A 16,540-nucleotide genomic window follows, 5' to 3' on the forward strand; every position below is an offset into this window, starting at 1 on the left:
GATAAACTGACTAAACCAGAGGTTGTACAGAGTTTCAGGGAGAGCATAAGGGAACTATTGACAGGAATGGGGGACGGAAGTACAGTAGAAGAAGAATGGGTAGCTTTGAGGGATGATATAGTGAAGGCAGCAGAGGATCAAGTAGGTAAAAAGACGAGGACTAGTACAAATCCGTGGGTAACAGAAGAAATATTGAATTTAATTGATGAAAGGAGAAAATATAAAAATGCAGTAAATGAAGCAGGCAAAAAGGAATACAAACGGTTCAAAAATGGGATCGACAGAAAGTGCAAAATAGCTAAGCAGGGATGGATAGAGGACAAATGTAAGGATGTAGAGGCTTATCTCACTAGGGGTAAGATAGATACTGCCTACAGTAAAATGAAAGAGACCTTTGGAGAAAAGAGCATCACTTGTATGAATATCAAGTGCTCAGATTGAAACCCAGTTCTAAGCAAAGAAGGGAAAGCAGAAAGGTGGAAGGAGTATATAGAGGGTCTATACAAGGGCGATGTACTTGAGGACAATATTATGGAAATGGAAGAAGATGTAGATGAAGATGAAATGGGAGATACGAGACTGCGTATAGAGTTTGACAGAGCACTGAAAGACCTGAGTCGAAACAAGGCCCCGGGAGTAGACAACATTCCATTAGAACTACTGACGGCCTTGGGAGAGCCAGTTCTGACAAAACTCTACCATCTGGTGAGCAAGATGTATGAGTTAAAAAAGTCACAGCTGCAAAATACTAACACGAATTCTTTGCAGAGGAATGGAAAAACTGATAGATGATGACCTCGGGGAAGATCAGTTTAGATTCCCTAGAAATATTGGAACACGTGAGGCAATACTGACCTTACGACTTATCATTGAAGAAAGATTAAGGAAAGGCAAACCTACGCTTCTAGCATTTGTATACTTAGAGAAAGCTTTTGACAATGTTGACTGGAATACTCTCTTTCAAATCCTAAAGGTGGCAGGGATAAAATACAGGGACTGAAAGGCTATTTACAATTTGTACAGAAACCAGATGGCAGATATAAGAGTCGAGGGACATGAAAGGGAAGCAGTGGTTGGGAAGGGAGTGAGACAGGGTTGTAGCCTCTCCCCGATGTTATTCAATCTGTATATTGAGCAAGCAGTAAAGGAAACAAAAGAAAAATTCGGAGTGGGTATTAAGATTCATGGAGAAGAAATAAAAACTTTGTTGATGTTCATATTATATCCTCCTTTCAAGACACTGTCCATTCCGTTAAACTGCTGTTCCAAGTCCTTTGCTGTCTCTGATAGAATTACAATGTCAAAGGCCAGCTTCAAATGAGACACTTAAAAGTAGTAAAGGAGTTTTGCTATTTTGGGAGCAAAATAACTAATGATGGTCGAAGAAGAGAGGATATAAAATGTAGACTGGCAATGGCAAGGAAAGCGTTTCTGAAGAAGAGAAATTTGTTAACATCGAGTACAGATTTAAGTGTCAGGAAGTCGATTCTGAAAGTATTTGTATGGAGTGTAGCCATGTGTGGAAGTGAAACATGGACGATAAATAGTTTGGACAAGAATAGGATAGAAGCTTTCGAAATGTGGTGCTACAAAAGAATGCTGAAGATTAGATGGGTAGATCACGTAACTAATGATGAAGTATTGAATAGAATTGGGGAGAAGAGGAGTTTGTGGCACAACTAGACTAGAAGAAGGGACCGGTTAGTAGGACATATTCTGAGGCATCAAGGGATCACAAATGTAGCATTGGAGGGCAGCGTGGAGGGTAAAAATCGTAGAGGGAGACCAAGAGATGAATACACTAAGCAGATTCAGAAGGATGTAGGTTGCAATAAGTACTGGGAGATGAAGAAGCTTGCACAGGATAGGGTAGCATGGAGAGCTGCATCAAACCACTCTCAGGACTGAAGAGCACAACAACAACAACAACGTTGAAATCAAGTATTTTTACCGAATGATTTCCGTAAAATCGTTTGAGAATGACTGCAGGGCGTGCCCCTGGATTTTGCAAGCGCAACGCCTTGCCAAAGCTGGTCCGCTCTGAGTGACGTCTCACCGGGCGCTTCGCGGCCTTCTCCATATGTGATGGTGCCTTGAGTCGCGATCCTATGTGATACACAGCCGGTTTCCGTAAAACGACTGTACAAATTAATAACAGTTTGTCTTTCAGGTGGTGGCTTACGATATTTAGGCCTGAATTTTCTCGGAACTGAAGTAGCGGATTTGGATTCATTAAACCATAAACAATTCTGTGCAAGCTCTGCGCCACAATACAGCCCCGTGATGACTGTTGGAATAATTCATTCGCGCAAGCCACTTAACGGTAACATCAGGAACTAGCAGTATTAGACGGGAAGAAATACACTCCTGGAAATGGAAAAAAGAACACATTGATACCGGTGTGTCAGACCCACCATACTTGCTCCGGACACTGCGAGAGGGCTGTACAAGCAATGATCACACGCACGGCACAGCGGACACACCAGGAACCGCGGTGTTGGCTGTCGAATGGCGCTAGCTGCGCAGCATTTGTGCACCGCCGCCGTCAGTGTCAGCCAGTTTGCCGTGGCATACGGAGCTCCATCGCAGTCTTTAACACTGGTAGCATGCCGCGACAGCGTGGACGTGAACCGTATGTGCAGTTGACGGACTTTGAGCGAGGGCGTATAGTGGGCATGCGGGAGGCCGGGTGGACGTACCGCCGAATTGCTCAACACGTGGGGCGTGAGGTCTCCACAGTACATCGATGTTGTCGCCAGTGGTCGGCGGAAGGTGCACGTGCCCGTCGACCTGGGACCGGACCGCAGCGACGCACGGATGCACGCCAAGACCGTAGGATCCTACGCAGTGCCGTAGGGGACCGCACCGCCACTTCCCAGCAAATTAGGGACACTGTTGCTCCTGGGGTATCGGAGAGGACCATTCGCAACCGTCTCCATGAAGCTGGGCTACGGTCCCGCACACCGTTAGGCCGTCTTCCGCTCACGCCCCAACATCGTGCATCCCGCCTCCAGTGGTGTCGCGACAGGCGTGAATGGAGGGACGAATGGAGACGTGTCGTCTTCAGCGATGAGAGTCGCTTCTGCCTTGGTGCCAATGATGGTCGTATGCGTGTTTGGCGTCGTGCAGGTGAGCGCCACAATCAGGACTGCATACGACCGAGGCACACAGGGCCAACACCCGGCATCATGGTGTGGGGAGCGATCTCCTACACTGGCCGTACACCACTGGTGATCGTAGAGGGGACACTGAATAGTGCACGGTACATCCAAACCGTCATCGAACCCATCGTACTACCATTCCTAGACCGGCAAGGGAACTTGCTGTTCCAACAGGACAATGCACGTCCGCATGTATTCCGTGCCACCCAACGTGCTCTAGAAGGTGTAAGTCAACTACCCTGGCCAGCAAGATCTCCGGATCTGTCCCCCATTGAGCATGTTTGGTACTGGATGAAGCGTCGTCTCACACGGTCTGCACGTCCAGCACGAACGCTGGTCCAACTGAGGCGCCAGGTGGAAATGGCATGGCAAGCCGTTCCACAGGACTACATCCAGCATCTCTACGATCGTCTCCATGGGAGAATAGCAGCCTGCATTGCTGCGAAAGGTGGATATACACTGTACTAGTGCCGACATTGTGCATGCTCTGTTGCCTGTGTCTATGTGCCTGTGGTTCTGTCAGTGTGATCATGTGATGTATCTGACCCCAGGAATGTGTCAATAAAGTTTCCCCTTTCTGGGACAATGAATTCACGGTGTTCTTATTTCAATTTCCAGGAGTGTATTTCAGTGCTGTATCAAACATTTCTGTAAGTTATATACCATTATCGCAATTAAAGGCTACTTTCTTATAACTAATTTATAAACGCCCAGAACATCAGACAAACTAGGAATAGGGCTGGGACTACGGGAGGGAAGTAGCTAACATGTAAGCAGAACTTTGGTGTACTGAATGTATATATAAGTCTTTCGATACCGTGATAGATCAAGAAAACAGCGTCAGGTTACCATCAGATTTTGTAATGTCTATCCAGCTCAGTTAGTACCACAACTTTTCGTACTTAGCGTGGGAACCGACCCACAAAAACTCTGAAGTGGCCCCAACTGCATGTAAGGAAGATGCTGGGCAAATTCACTGAAGCGTCAGTCTTATTAGGAAAAGGTGAAGCTTACTCATTGTTAACTCACTCTATATTCCACACATCTCAATTTTCGCAATTTGCAGTGAGACTTGGGTTCTCCATCATTACCAGCACATCACTTTAGAACTCTACACTGATCGAAAAAAAATGCAACACCAAGAAGGAATTGAGCGACATAAACGAAAATTGGTAGGTTTGTGTTTACATCTAAGAGATTATGTCAATTCAGATCGCTCGACTACAGTGGTCAGCGTGTTCTGCAGACATGAACCCTATCGAACATGCCTGGGACATAAGAACGTAGGCTTCCGCGGCCGGTGTCATAGTGATTAAAACTCTTCTGGGCATTATGCCGCGTCATTGCTAACAACGATAGTGCAACCATATTGGCAGCATATTCGCGAGGAATTCGTCCTCATGGACGACAATTCGTGCCCTCAAGGTGCACACCTTGTGAATGACTTTCTTCAGGATAACGACATCGCTCGACTAGAGTGGCGAGCATGTTCTCCAAACATGAATCCTATCGAAAATGCCTGGGATAGATTGAAAAGGGCTGTTTATGGACGACGTGACCCACCATCCACTTTGAGGGATCTACGCCGAATCGCCCATGAGGAGTGGGACAATCTGGACCAACAGTGCCTTGATCAACTTGTGGATAGTGTGCCCCAAGTATTTGTGGTTACATCTAAATGGCTCTATGCACTATCGGACTTAACATCTGAGGTCATAAGTCCCCTAGAACTTAGAACTACTGCAACCTAACTAACCTTAGTACATCACACACATCCATGCCCGAGGCAGGATTCGAACCTGCGACCGTAGCAGCAGCGCCTGGAACTTCTCGGCCACCGCGGCCTGCTGTGGTTACATTTAAGAGATGATGTCGCCGCGCGGGATTAGCCGAGCGGTCTGGGGGGGCTGCAGTCATGGACTGTGCGGCTGGCCCCGGCAGACGTTCGAGTCCTCCCTCGCGCCTGGGTGTGTGTGTGTAGTCCTTAGGATAATTTAGGTTAAGTAGTGTGTAAGCTTAGGGACTGATGACCTTAGCAGTTAAGTCCAATAAGATTTCACACACATTTTTAAGAGATGATGTCAATTCAGATTTAACGCCAGTCGCGTAAGTGTGGCGCTAGTAGTGCCACTATGAGGAGGCAAAACAAGTTTTCTTTATTTGCGACTTCTGTGGCGCCAAGCGAAAACTCATTCCTCCGCAGGGTGGAGGTCTGCTGTGTTTTCTGGTGGAAGCTGGTTCTACCTCGGTGCCAGTGACGGATGCATGTTGGTAAGGAGGAGGTCAGTTGAGGGCCTGCAAACAACCTGTTTCTGTGCTGGACACGCTGGACCTACATCTGCAGCTACAGTCTAGGATGCGAATTCGAATCACAGCACGAGCACTCTTGTGGCTGTCCTACGCAGCCTGACTGCAAATTTGTTTGTGAATCCGGTGTTTCGACCGGTAGTGCTGCCATTCGTGAAAAACATTCCACGGGTGCTTTCCAACAGGATAAGGTTCACCCACATATGGCTGCTGTAACTCAGCAGACTACAAAGTGCCGACGTGCTGTCTTTGCCTGATCGATCGCCAGATCTGTCTCCAATCAAACACACATGGGACATCATCGGACAACAACTCCTCTTTCGTCCACAACCAGCATTAACAGTCTCTGTATCGACCAACCTAGGGCAACAGGCATGGAACTCCATGCCACAAACTGACATCCAGAACCTGCACAACACAATGCATGTACGTTTTCATGCTTGCATTCGTCATTCTGGCGGTTACACCGGTTGTAAATGTGCCAGCATTTCAAATCTGCAGTGGCTTATTTCGCTCTTACATTAACCTGTGATCTTGCAATGTCAGTCACTTACATATGCCATATAGACGAATCTGTACTTGAAATTTCGTTACTCTACATTAATTATTTTTTGGTGTTTCGATCTTTTCCGTCAGTGTATTAAATTCTGGAACAGATCTGACATCGCCATACATCTCCTACTTTCAAATGGCTCAAATGGCTCTGAGCACTATGGGACTTAACATCTGGGAGTCATCAGTCCCTTAGAACTACTTAAACCTAACTAATCTAAGGACATCACACACATCCATGCCCGAGGCAGGATTCGAACCTACTACCGTAGCGGTCACACGGTTCCAGGCTGAAGCGCCTAGAACCGCACGGCCACACCGGCCGGCTCTCCTACTTGCAACTTTATGATTCTTACTTAAGATTAGATTCATCGATGAAATTTTTAATCTTACACCTTTAAGATAAATTAAAACTTTTGTTTCTAGCAAGGTTTCGTTTTAAATTGATGTTACAATATAGCAGTGTAGCCGTTCCTTAGCTGGAGTCCATTTCAATAAATCCTTTCAGGTACGTATTACCGCATCATCTGTGACAAAATTTCTAACGCTTCAGCGGATGTTGTAAAAAGCCTTCATTAGTACAATAAAAATGGAAACTTTGATATTTTTATCACATATTATACAGTCACTTATCCACAAATATTTTATTGGAACTACATTATAATTATTTGTAAGAGAATTTGCTTTGTAGTGTACACACAAAAAAAAAAAAATTAGCATTACCTCGGTTCCCACAGTTCCGGAACCTGTACAGAGAACTGGAATAGATGTCAACATAAACATCATTTCCACCCTTTTTATTGTTCCTGAAAAGCACACATTACATGTTGTACCACTATACAGCGAGACCTCTAGAAATGGCGGTCCAGATTGCTGTACACACCGATACCTCTAATACCCAGTAGCACGTTCTCTTGCATTGATGCATGCCTGTATTCGTCGAGGCATACTATCCACAAGTTCATCACCGCACTGTTGGTCCAGATTGTCCCATTACTCAACGGCGATTCGGCGTAGATCCCTCAGAGTGGTTGGTGGGTCATGTCGTCCATAAACAGCCCTTTTTGAATCTATCCCAGGCATGTTCGAAAGGGTTCATGTCTGGAGAACATGCTGGCCACTCTAGTCGAGCGATGCCGTCATCCTGAAGGGAGTCATTCACAAGATGTGCACGACAGGGGCGCGAATTGTCGTCCATGAAGACGAATGTCTCGCCAATATGCTGCTGATATGGTTGCACTATCGGTCGGAGGATGGCATTCACGTATCGTACAGCTGTTACGGCGGCTTGCATGATCACCAGCGGCGTATATCGGCTCCACATAATGCCACACCAGAACAGCAGGGAACCTCCACCTTGCTGCACTCGCTGGTCGGTGTATCTAAGGCGTTCATCCTCGCCGGGTTGCTCCAAACACGTCTCCGATGGTTGTCTGATTGAAGGTATACGCGACACTCATCGGCGAAGAAAACGTGATGCCAATCCTGAGTGGTCCATTCGGCATGTCGTTAGGCCCATCTGCACTGCGGTGCATGGCGTCGTGCTTGCAAAGATGGACCTCCCCATGGACGTCGGTAGTGAATTTGCGCATCACGCAGCGTATTACGCACAGTTTGAGTCGTAACACGACGTCCAGTGGCTGCACGAAAAGCATTATTCAACATGGTGGCGTTGGTGTCAGGTTTTCTCCGAGCCATAATCCGTATGTTGCGGTCATCCACTGCAGTAGTAGCCCTGAGCGAGGCATGTCGTCGACAGTTCCTGTCTCTCTGTATCTCCTCCATGTCCGAACAACATCGCTTTGGTTCACGCCGAGACGCCTGGACACTTCCCTTCCTGAGAGCTCTTACTAGCACAGAGTAACAATGCGGACGCGATTGAACAGCGGTATTGACCGTCTAGGCATGATTGAACTTCAGACAACACGAGCCATGTACCTTCTTCGTGGTGGAATGAATGGAACTGATCGGCTGTCGAACCCCCTCCGTCTAATAGAGCGCTGCTCACGCATGGCTATTTACATCTTTGGGCGGTTTTAGTGACATCTCTGAACAGTCATAGGGACTGTGAGATACAATATCCACAGTCATCGTCTATCTTCAGGAGTCCTGGGAACTGGCGTGATGCAAAACTTTTTTTGATGTATGTATATACTGTGTTTACAACTTTGAACTGCGTTAATGATCAATGTTTATTTTTAAACTGTAAATATATTTCATTCCCGTTACTAATTTAAGGTTGAAATGCAATTTCGTTAAATAAATACGCGATTGGAGAACGTGATACGAATTTTTGATGTGTTCTGCAACATTCAACAACAAACTGGTTTTGATTTACTTCATTAAAAAAGTACCGTTACCAGTTTCGTATTGATGCTGTTAGTCATCAGACAACAGGCACGCTTTCATCAAGACACATGTACTTAGATTCACATTAGAATTTCCCTATAGTCGAGTCAGTGTAAGAAGATTCCTGACAGGAACAGCGCTAATTGTTGAACGCGAAAACAATTGTCAGCTATTCAACGGCGACAGTTCTAAGGTGTTGCCATAGAGAGTTTCCAAAACCGCATTTCATGATTGTTTGAAGTAGGCGCGCAAAGTCGTGGCACGCAGCCCATCTTCTTAGAACTACACGACTGTATGATGAAAATTAATTCCTAGTTATAGAAGAGTAAAAATCATGGTATCGCTGCGGACACTTGTTTGTTCAAATGGCTCTAAGCACTGTGGGACTTAACACCTGAGGTCATCAGTCCCCTACACTTCGAGCTATTTAAACCTAATAAACCTAAGGACATCACACACATCCATGCCCGAGGCAGGATTCGAACCTGCGACCGTAGCACCAACGCGGTTCAGGACTGAAGCGCCTAGAACTGCTCGGCCACAATGGCCGGCATTTGTTTGTACAAGAAGGATTCGTATTAATATGCTTTACATTTTCAGACACACCTACACTTTGGTTTTCATTATTTTAAACATCTGTTGGGTCAAAGGAAGGCACACCAAGTCTCTTGAGTCACTTATAACAGATGTATACAAATATTCAGTGGTTGCAAATTACTAGGTTGTCAAACAGGCTGCACTACACTGATAAATCACAAAGCTGTGGCATTTCGGGAAAAGGAGGCCTGCATTATTATTATATTAAGTTGAAAACGTATTTTACGCTAAATATTGGGGTCATAGATAGAGAAACAAATGGGACTTGGTGAATTATAAGCTTATTTTACAAAACGATAAAGAAATAAATGTGGGTAAGCGAAAATGTACAGAACCTCATCTGCTGTTTCGACAGTCTCGGCACTATTTACCCTTGGGCAACTCACTCTAAACAACGTAGCATGTTTTTTGATGAAGTGATGTAGGCCATATGATGACGAATTTTTCAATTTGACATCAGTGACGTTTCTTTCCAGTAAAGTGACCCAAAACAAGAATTTACTGCATTGATTGATTGTTCCGTTGGTTCTTCGTAAAATATTTTATACATAATGAATGAAACACGCAGAACATATTCTACAATTATTTGTTAGACGAAACGATTTTTCGGCTGTTACGCCATCATTAAGAACAAAGAGAAGAATGTGGAGCACTGAAATATTGTTGGATCAAAGATTCTAAACTAGTACATGTACAGAGTATCTTCATTTCCAGAGACGAAAAATATTGATCCCTGGAAATGGAGATACTCTGTACATGCATTGTTTTAGAATCGTTGATTCAACAAAATTTCAGTGCACCACATACTTCTCTTTGTACTTCGTGATGATGTAACAGCAGAAACCCGATTCGTGTAACAAATAATAAAATTTGTTGAACATTACACCAGTGTTGTGTGTATTTCATTCATCGTACGTATATTTACCTATGGTGAGTGGAAGTGTTTGATCATATTATAAATTTTTGAAATAATTTTTACTACCTCAGTAATTGCTTACAAATATTTGTAATCATATAATGACAAGCTAGGATCTGAAAATGTAAATTTCTTCAAAATTTCTCGTATATGGAATGGTGGTGTTATTCATACAATGAAGTAACTTAAAAGAACTGTCTTAGCTTAAGCGTACAGTCAAGAAATAAGAAATTAACATTCATTTAATATGTGCCATAACATATATTAGTTTATGTATCTATTAGTTTACGGTATCCGATTGTTCTATCTCACAAGGGAAACTCCCCATTGCACCACCCTCAGATTTAGTGGTAGGTTGGCCCATTGGAAAGTCCATCAAAAACTGAACACAGATCAAGCGTGAAAACAGGAAGAAGGTTTACTGAACTGTGGAAAAAAAGAAGAAAAATAGAATCAGTGAACGGTCCAAAGTTAATATGTGCAGAAACGAAACACCAGTAACAACCGTCGTGTGTGGTTGTGTGATCCCGGTGTTGGACTGTGATGGGGGAGGTCCGGCCGGGTCTAAATGTCACTCGGACCCAACTTTTTTTTTTTTTTTTTTTTTTTTGCAAAATTACGAACTTTCCACCTGGTCATCGACGTATCTGTTCGCTGTATTCAAATCTTTGTAAGTGTCGTGGCGTAAAGTCAGTTTGCAACAGCGACGTGTAGCGAAGGGTTCTCCAGAGGTACCTCCTCTTTGTTCCACACAGATACATGGTATGGCTCTTGCGTACCGTTTTGGAAGTTTCGACTCTTGAATTCCTTAATTTTAACATAGTTCACACCCGTATATTTGTTGTTTTCGTTTCTGTGGGAGGTCTACGAGGCATTTCGCTTGCTCTCACTCACCATTCATTACAGAATATGAGTTGCAAGTAAATGTGATGAATAGTGTCAGCAAGCTGGTGCAAACTGCCTTTACGCCACCACAAATACACAAATTTGAATACTGCGAGCAGACACGTCAATGACTGGACGGAATGTTCGTAATTTTGTGAAAAAAAAAGAAAATTTGGGACCGAGTGAAAATTGAAGACGGATCCCCCCGTCACAGCCCAACACCGTGACCACACAAGCAAGAGACGATGGTAATTAATGGTATTAATTTTTGCACATATTACCTGTGGACCGTTCAGTGTTTCTATTTTTCTTCCTTTTTCGCACAGTTCAGTACACCTCCTTTCTGCTTTCGTGTTTGATCTGCGTTCAGTTTTTGACGGGCTATCCAATGGGTCAACTTACCACTAAACCAGAGGGGGATGCGATGGGGAGTTTCCTTGTCAGTATCTGAAAAGAGTATATCTTAACAGTTAAGATTCTCTGGATTCAAAACAGCTGAATTTGAAAGTTTTAAGTAACGGTGATTTATTTCGTACTGTGCTCTCTGTGCAAGGCAAATTTCCATCAAAAATGAAAGCAAATACACTAATGAAATTATTTAAGTGTACAAATCACTCGAGGTACACACTGAAATAACTCTGTCTTTCTCCCCAGAGTCAAATTTTGGTACATAATCTCACTAGCTCATCCATAAACAATACTCTCCCTACTGCAGATTAATGGTCATGTAACTGAAATGCAGCTGGTGGTGACAGCATGCTGCTAATTAATAACAGCAAAAAGTAACTGAAGCAATAAAAATTAATTCATAAGGCATAACAAATTTTTCGTTACTCCTGGGTACGACCAACAAATCTTAACCAAATAATCACGCAGTGATGGCTAATAAATTAACCTATATAGGCTAAATCAAACATTGTACCTCTTTTGTTTCCTGAGTGGCTCGAGATACCGAAGTGTGGTTTTCGGAAAATGGTACTACGCAGAGATGTTCCGGATGGATGCCGGTGTACCGAATGATAACACTTCGCCGCGTGTTGGAAACAGTACATATTACTCTCATCAAACTGATGGCCGCCGCTAATGCAAATTGACTTCTTGTCTTTGTCACAGAGACCATTACTCTGGGTCCGAAGTACAGAAGCGGAGTGTATCTTCACTGAGAGCTCTATGTTGTTACGGAGCATTTCTGCTTGACATACAGAGACGAGCAGCCCGCACCGCGCCGTACATTACGGAGAGCGCTGTGTAGACACTAGAGGCGCCGCCTTTGACGCCCTGCTGGCACGACGTGACGTGGTTGTGGTTACTGTCGCAGGTGTCGTTCGGGTCGACGTCTCCGGCGCTGAGCGACCGCAAGGAGTTTCCGCTCTTCTACCGCACCGTGGCGCCGGACTCTTCACACAACCCGGCCCGGCTGGCGTTCGTGCGCGGCTTCGGCTGGGACACGGTGGCCGCGCTCAGCCAGAACGAGGACGTCTACTCACTGGTGAGTGTGTCCCGCCTGAGGTGAGGTTTCAAGGGAAGTGCCCAGCATCTCACGGTGATTTTAAGGCAGTTTTAAGGGAGTGTGGTCGCAAGAAATTTCAAAAATGGTTCAAATGGCTCTGAGCACTATGGGACTTAACATCTGTGGTCATCAGTCCCCTAGAACTTAGAACTACTTAAACCTAACTAACCTAAGGACATCACACACATCCATGCCCGAGGCAGGATTCGAACCTGCGACCGTAGCAGTCGCGCGGTTCCGGACTGCGCGCCTAGAACCGCTAGAAAGAAATTTCAACTGCATAACTAACATCGAATTTTCTCGGAAATGGTGGCAGTGGAGATATAAATGGCCATTTTGTTGAAACGGCAGCTGTCCATCAATGAACTTACGGGTATTCTCACATTTCGTGAGTTTTCTCCGATTTTTCCATTCTAGACACAGTACTACCACTCTTAATGAGTGCAGTTGCGAATACGAACAACTATCAGCTTCAAAAGGAAATGACAACAGTGAAGATTTGTGCCAGACTAGGACTCTAATCCGGATTTCATGTATTTCATAACAGCTCTGGTCGCCGTAGTACCTATCCATTTGGATGACGGTGACGTTGGTTTGTGGGGTCTACATCTACATCTACATCCATACTCCGCAATCCACCTGACGGTGTGTGGCGGACGGTTCCTTGAGTACCTCTACCGGTTCTCCCTTCTATTCCAGTCTCGTATTGTTCGTGGAAAGAAGGATTGTCGGTATGGATCTATGTGGGCTCTAATCTCTCTGATTTTATCCTCATGGTCTCTTCGCGAGATATACGTAGGAGGGAGCAATATGCTGCTTGACTCCTCGGTGAAGGTATGCTCTCGAAACTTCAACAAAAGCCCGCACCGAGCTACTGAGCGTCTCTCTTGCAGAGTCTTCCACTGGAGTTTATCTGTCATCTCCGTAACGCTTTCACGATTACTAAATGATCCTGTAACGAAGCGCGCTGCTCTCCGTCGTATCTTCTCTATCTCTTCTATCAACCCTATCCGGTACGGATCCCACACTGCTGAGAAGTATTCAAGCAGTGGGCGAACAAGTGTACTGTAACCTACTTCCTTTGTTTTTGGACTGCATTTCCTTAGGATTCTTCCAATGAATCTCAGTCTGGCATCTGCTTTACCGACGATCAACTTTGTATGATCATTCCATTTTAAATCACTCCTAATGCGTACTCCCAGATAATTTATGGAATTGACTGCTTCCAGTTGCTGACCTGCTATATTGTAGCTAAATGATTTGGGATCTTTCTTTCTTCATATTCGCAGCACATTACACTTGTCTACATTGAGATTCAATTTCCATTCCCTACACCATGCGTCAATTCGCTGCAGATCCTCCTGTATTTCAGTACAATTTTCCATTGTTGAAACCTCTCGATATACCACAGCATCATCCGCAAAAAGTCTCAGTGAACTTCCGATGTCATTCACAAGGCCGTTAATGTATATTGTGAATAGCAACGGTCCTACGACACTCCCCTGCGGCACACTTGAAATCACTCTTACTTCGGAAGACTTCTCTCCATTGAGAATGGCATGCTGCATTCTGTTATTTAGGAACTCTTCAATCCAATCACACAATTGGTCTGATAGTCCATATGCTCTTGCTTTGTTCATTAAACGACTGTGGGGAACTGTATCGAACGCCTTGCGGAAGTCAGGAAACACGGCATCTACCTGGGAACCCGTGTCTATGGCCCTCTGAGTCTCGTGTACGAATAGCGTGAGCTGGGTTTCACACAATCGTCTTTTTCGAAACCCATGCTGGTCCCTGCAGAGTAGATTTCTAGCTTCCTGAATAGTCATTATACTCTAACATAATACGTGTTCCAAAATTCTACAACGTATCGACGTTAGAGATATAGGTCTATAGTTCTGCACATCTGTTTGACGTCCCTTCTTGAAAACGGGGTGACCTGTGCCCTTTTCCAATTCTTTGTAACGCTACGCTCTTCCTCAAGATCAAGGTCATCAGCGCCTGTACAAGATCACAATCTTTCCAGTTCCAGTCTCACCACTTCCCGAATGATGATGACGTGAGGAGGACAACACAAACACGCAGTTCCCGGGCGGAGAAAATCCCGAGCCCAGCCGGGAATCGAACCCGGGACCCCGTGATCCAGAGGTTGCAAGGCTAGCCACTAGACCACGAGCTGCGATCTGTCCATTTGGATATGCATGCATCTCCGAAAGAACTTTGCACTGTTCTTATGAGCAACTCAACCACTACAATATCATATTCATCCGGAAATACCAGGCACCGACCTACAATTAAAACGTCCTCGCCTGTGTGGAGATTACATAATGTGTGTACGAGTACAGATTGTGGCGCAGGAGTGACGACACATGGAAGTTTGGGTTTGGTGGAAGTCGTGCACGTATTGCCGAAACGTTTAAGGCGATCGCTCAGTTAAAGCGGGAAATCCGGTTTCGAGTTCCGGTCGGAAAAACGTTTTCATTGTTGTCATTCCCCTATGCACCTGATGGTTGTCTATTACGACAGCAGTCGCCGCAGTGCCTATTCCTTCAGACATGCATGCATGTCAACAGGAGCATTGCATAGTTCTTCTTAACACAGGCTCTGCAATATCGTACTCTTGGTAAGTATGGCTGACCTGAAATCTTTTATATTGAACAGAATGATGATGTTATTACGTTTCGAAAACTCCGGACTTAGGCTCTTTTAACAAATTTTCAAAAACAACAAACATGTAAATTTAAAAAAACCTTTTTATTGGATTTTTAATGCTTGTACATGACCCCACTTTTTATTATTTTCGGAAGAGAAATTAAAAAGAATAGATGTGAAACAAGTTGACTGTAGTTCCCTAATTCAGTGTTTTCTTCCACCAAAGCGTCCTTCAGAATATTCAGATGAAATTCACTGAATGGTTTTTTGAAAATCCTCCATTTATTGGTTTTTTTGTAGGCTCCTTACCGAAAGGATAGCATACGTTTCTAGGTCGTTCAACATGTTGGCTTAGGCCAACATTAAAAGTATGTTTGACATAAAAGTACGAATGGCAGTCCCAAACTATAGCCAGGGTTGTTGGAATAATAAGTAAAGTCATGTAGAGTACTTATACTAAAATGAATTCTCTCATCCCTCTGTTAGAATGACGTTTCTAGGGAGACAACTGTCCTCTTGTAGAACTGATTTAACTTTTTTTCATTTTTTGTGTCATCAGTATTCTGACTGGTTTGATGCGGCCCACCACGAATTCATATCCTGCACCAACCTCTTCATCTCAGAGTAGTACTTGCAACCTATGTCCTCAATTATTTGCTCGGTGTATTCCAACTTCTGTTTTCCTCTACAGCTTTTGCCCTTTACAGCTCCCTCTAGCACTGTGGATCTAATTCCCTGATGTCTTAACAGACGTCCTGAGGGACGAAAACACAAAATAATATGAAAGTACAAGCACTCTCTACCAATTATTTTTGAGTCTATATTCTTTGCAGAGTAGTTCTTATAAGATGCTACCCTGTCATGCTTGCTTTATTATGTTTCTCTTATAGCTGTGGGGGTGTGATTTACTTTTCGCACAAAGAACACATTCACCTTCATCTGAGGAAACCATGGTGAATAATGTTGTTTCAAACAGTAAAATTTATACACAATAATGCAGATTTTATAGTGCATTGTTGAGCATTGAACTAATGTATCGTTGTGCTTTCCACTAACAGGCGCCAAAATGCGTAGAGGACTCAATAACAATATAACATGAGGTATTTCGTTAAAAAGGAAAATATCTAGGTCATTTGACCCTTTCAGCAAAATACGAGTAAAATACAGCATTTTAAAATTCCTTGTAATTAAGATATTACTGTCCTTTTGACGTAGAATGAGAGGCCTGTCTTTAGGGTCTCATATTCACTGAAAAGTGAAAATCATAAAAAATGTGCCATCTGTCCTTTTAACAAATGACTACTCAAATATAAAATAAACTGGCATACTTTGCTTACATTTAGGCTATTATCTGATAGAGTGTTATCTACAGAGAGAGAGTTTTTAAAGTGTGAAAACATGTAATAAGACTAGTTTATGGTGTAAACTGAGAAGTGAGTATTACACATAAATGTTCTAAATATGTTTGATACTCGAGTATTATATTTTCGGACATGTTCCACATTTGCAAAGATCACCACATTTTTAGGCCGATGGAATGAAAAATGAATCTAATCTAAATAAAACAATTTGATTTCTCATGGCACATAATACACAAATCTAATCACAACA

The 16,540-nt window shown here is 43.8% G+C and overlaps 1 protein-coding gene across 1 annotated transcript in view; it reads left to right on the forward strand.

Moving 5' to 3' along the window:
* Nucleotides 1-16,540, forward strand: part of LOC124620054 (gamma-aminobutyric acid type B receptor subunit 2) — a 434,547-nt gene that overhangs the window by 97,637 nt on the left and 320,370 nt on the right. The window contains exon 4 of the mRNA XM_047146721.1: nt 12,086-12,256. Coding sequence (XP_047002677.1) covers nt 12,086-12,256 — 171 coding nt within the window. The remainder of the gene's footprint in view (nt 1-12,085; nt 12,257-16,540) is intronic.

This window comes from Schistocerca americana, chromosome 6 (assembly GCF_021461395.2).
Source record: "Schistocerca americana isolate TAMUIC-IGC-003095 chromosome 6, iqSchAmer2.1, whole genome shotgun sequence".
In the NCBI taxonomy this organism is placed as follows: Eukaryota; Metazoa; Arthropoda; class Insecta; order Orthoptera; family Acrididae; genus Schistocerca; species Schistocerca americana.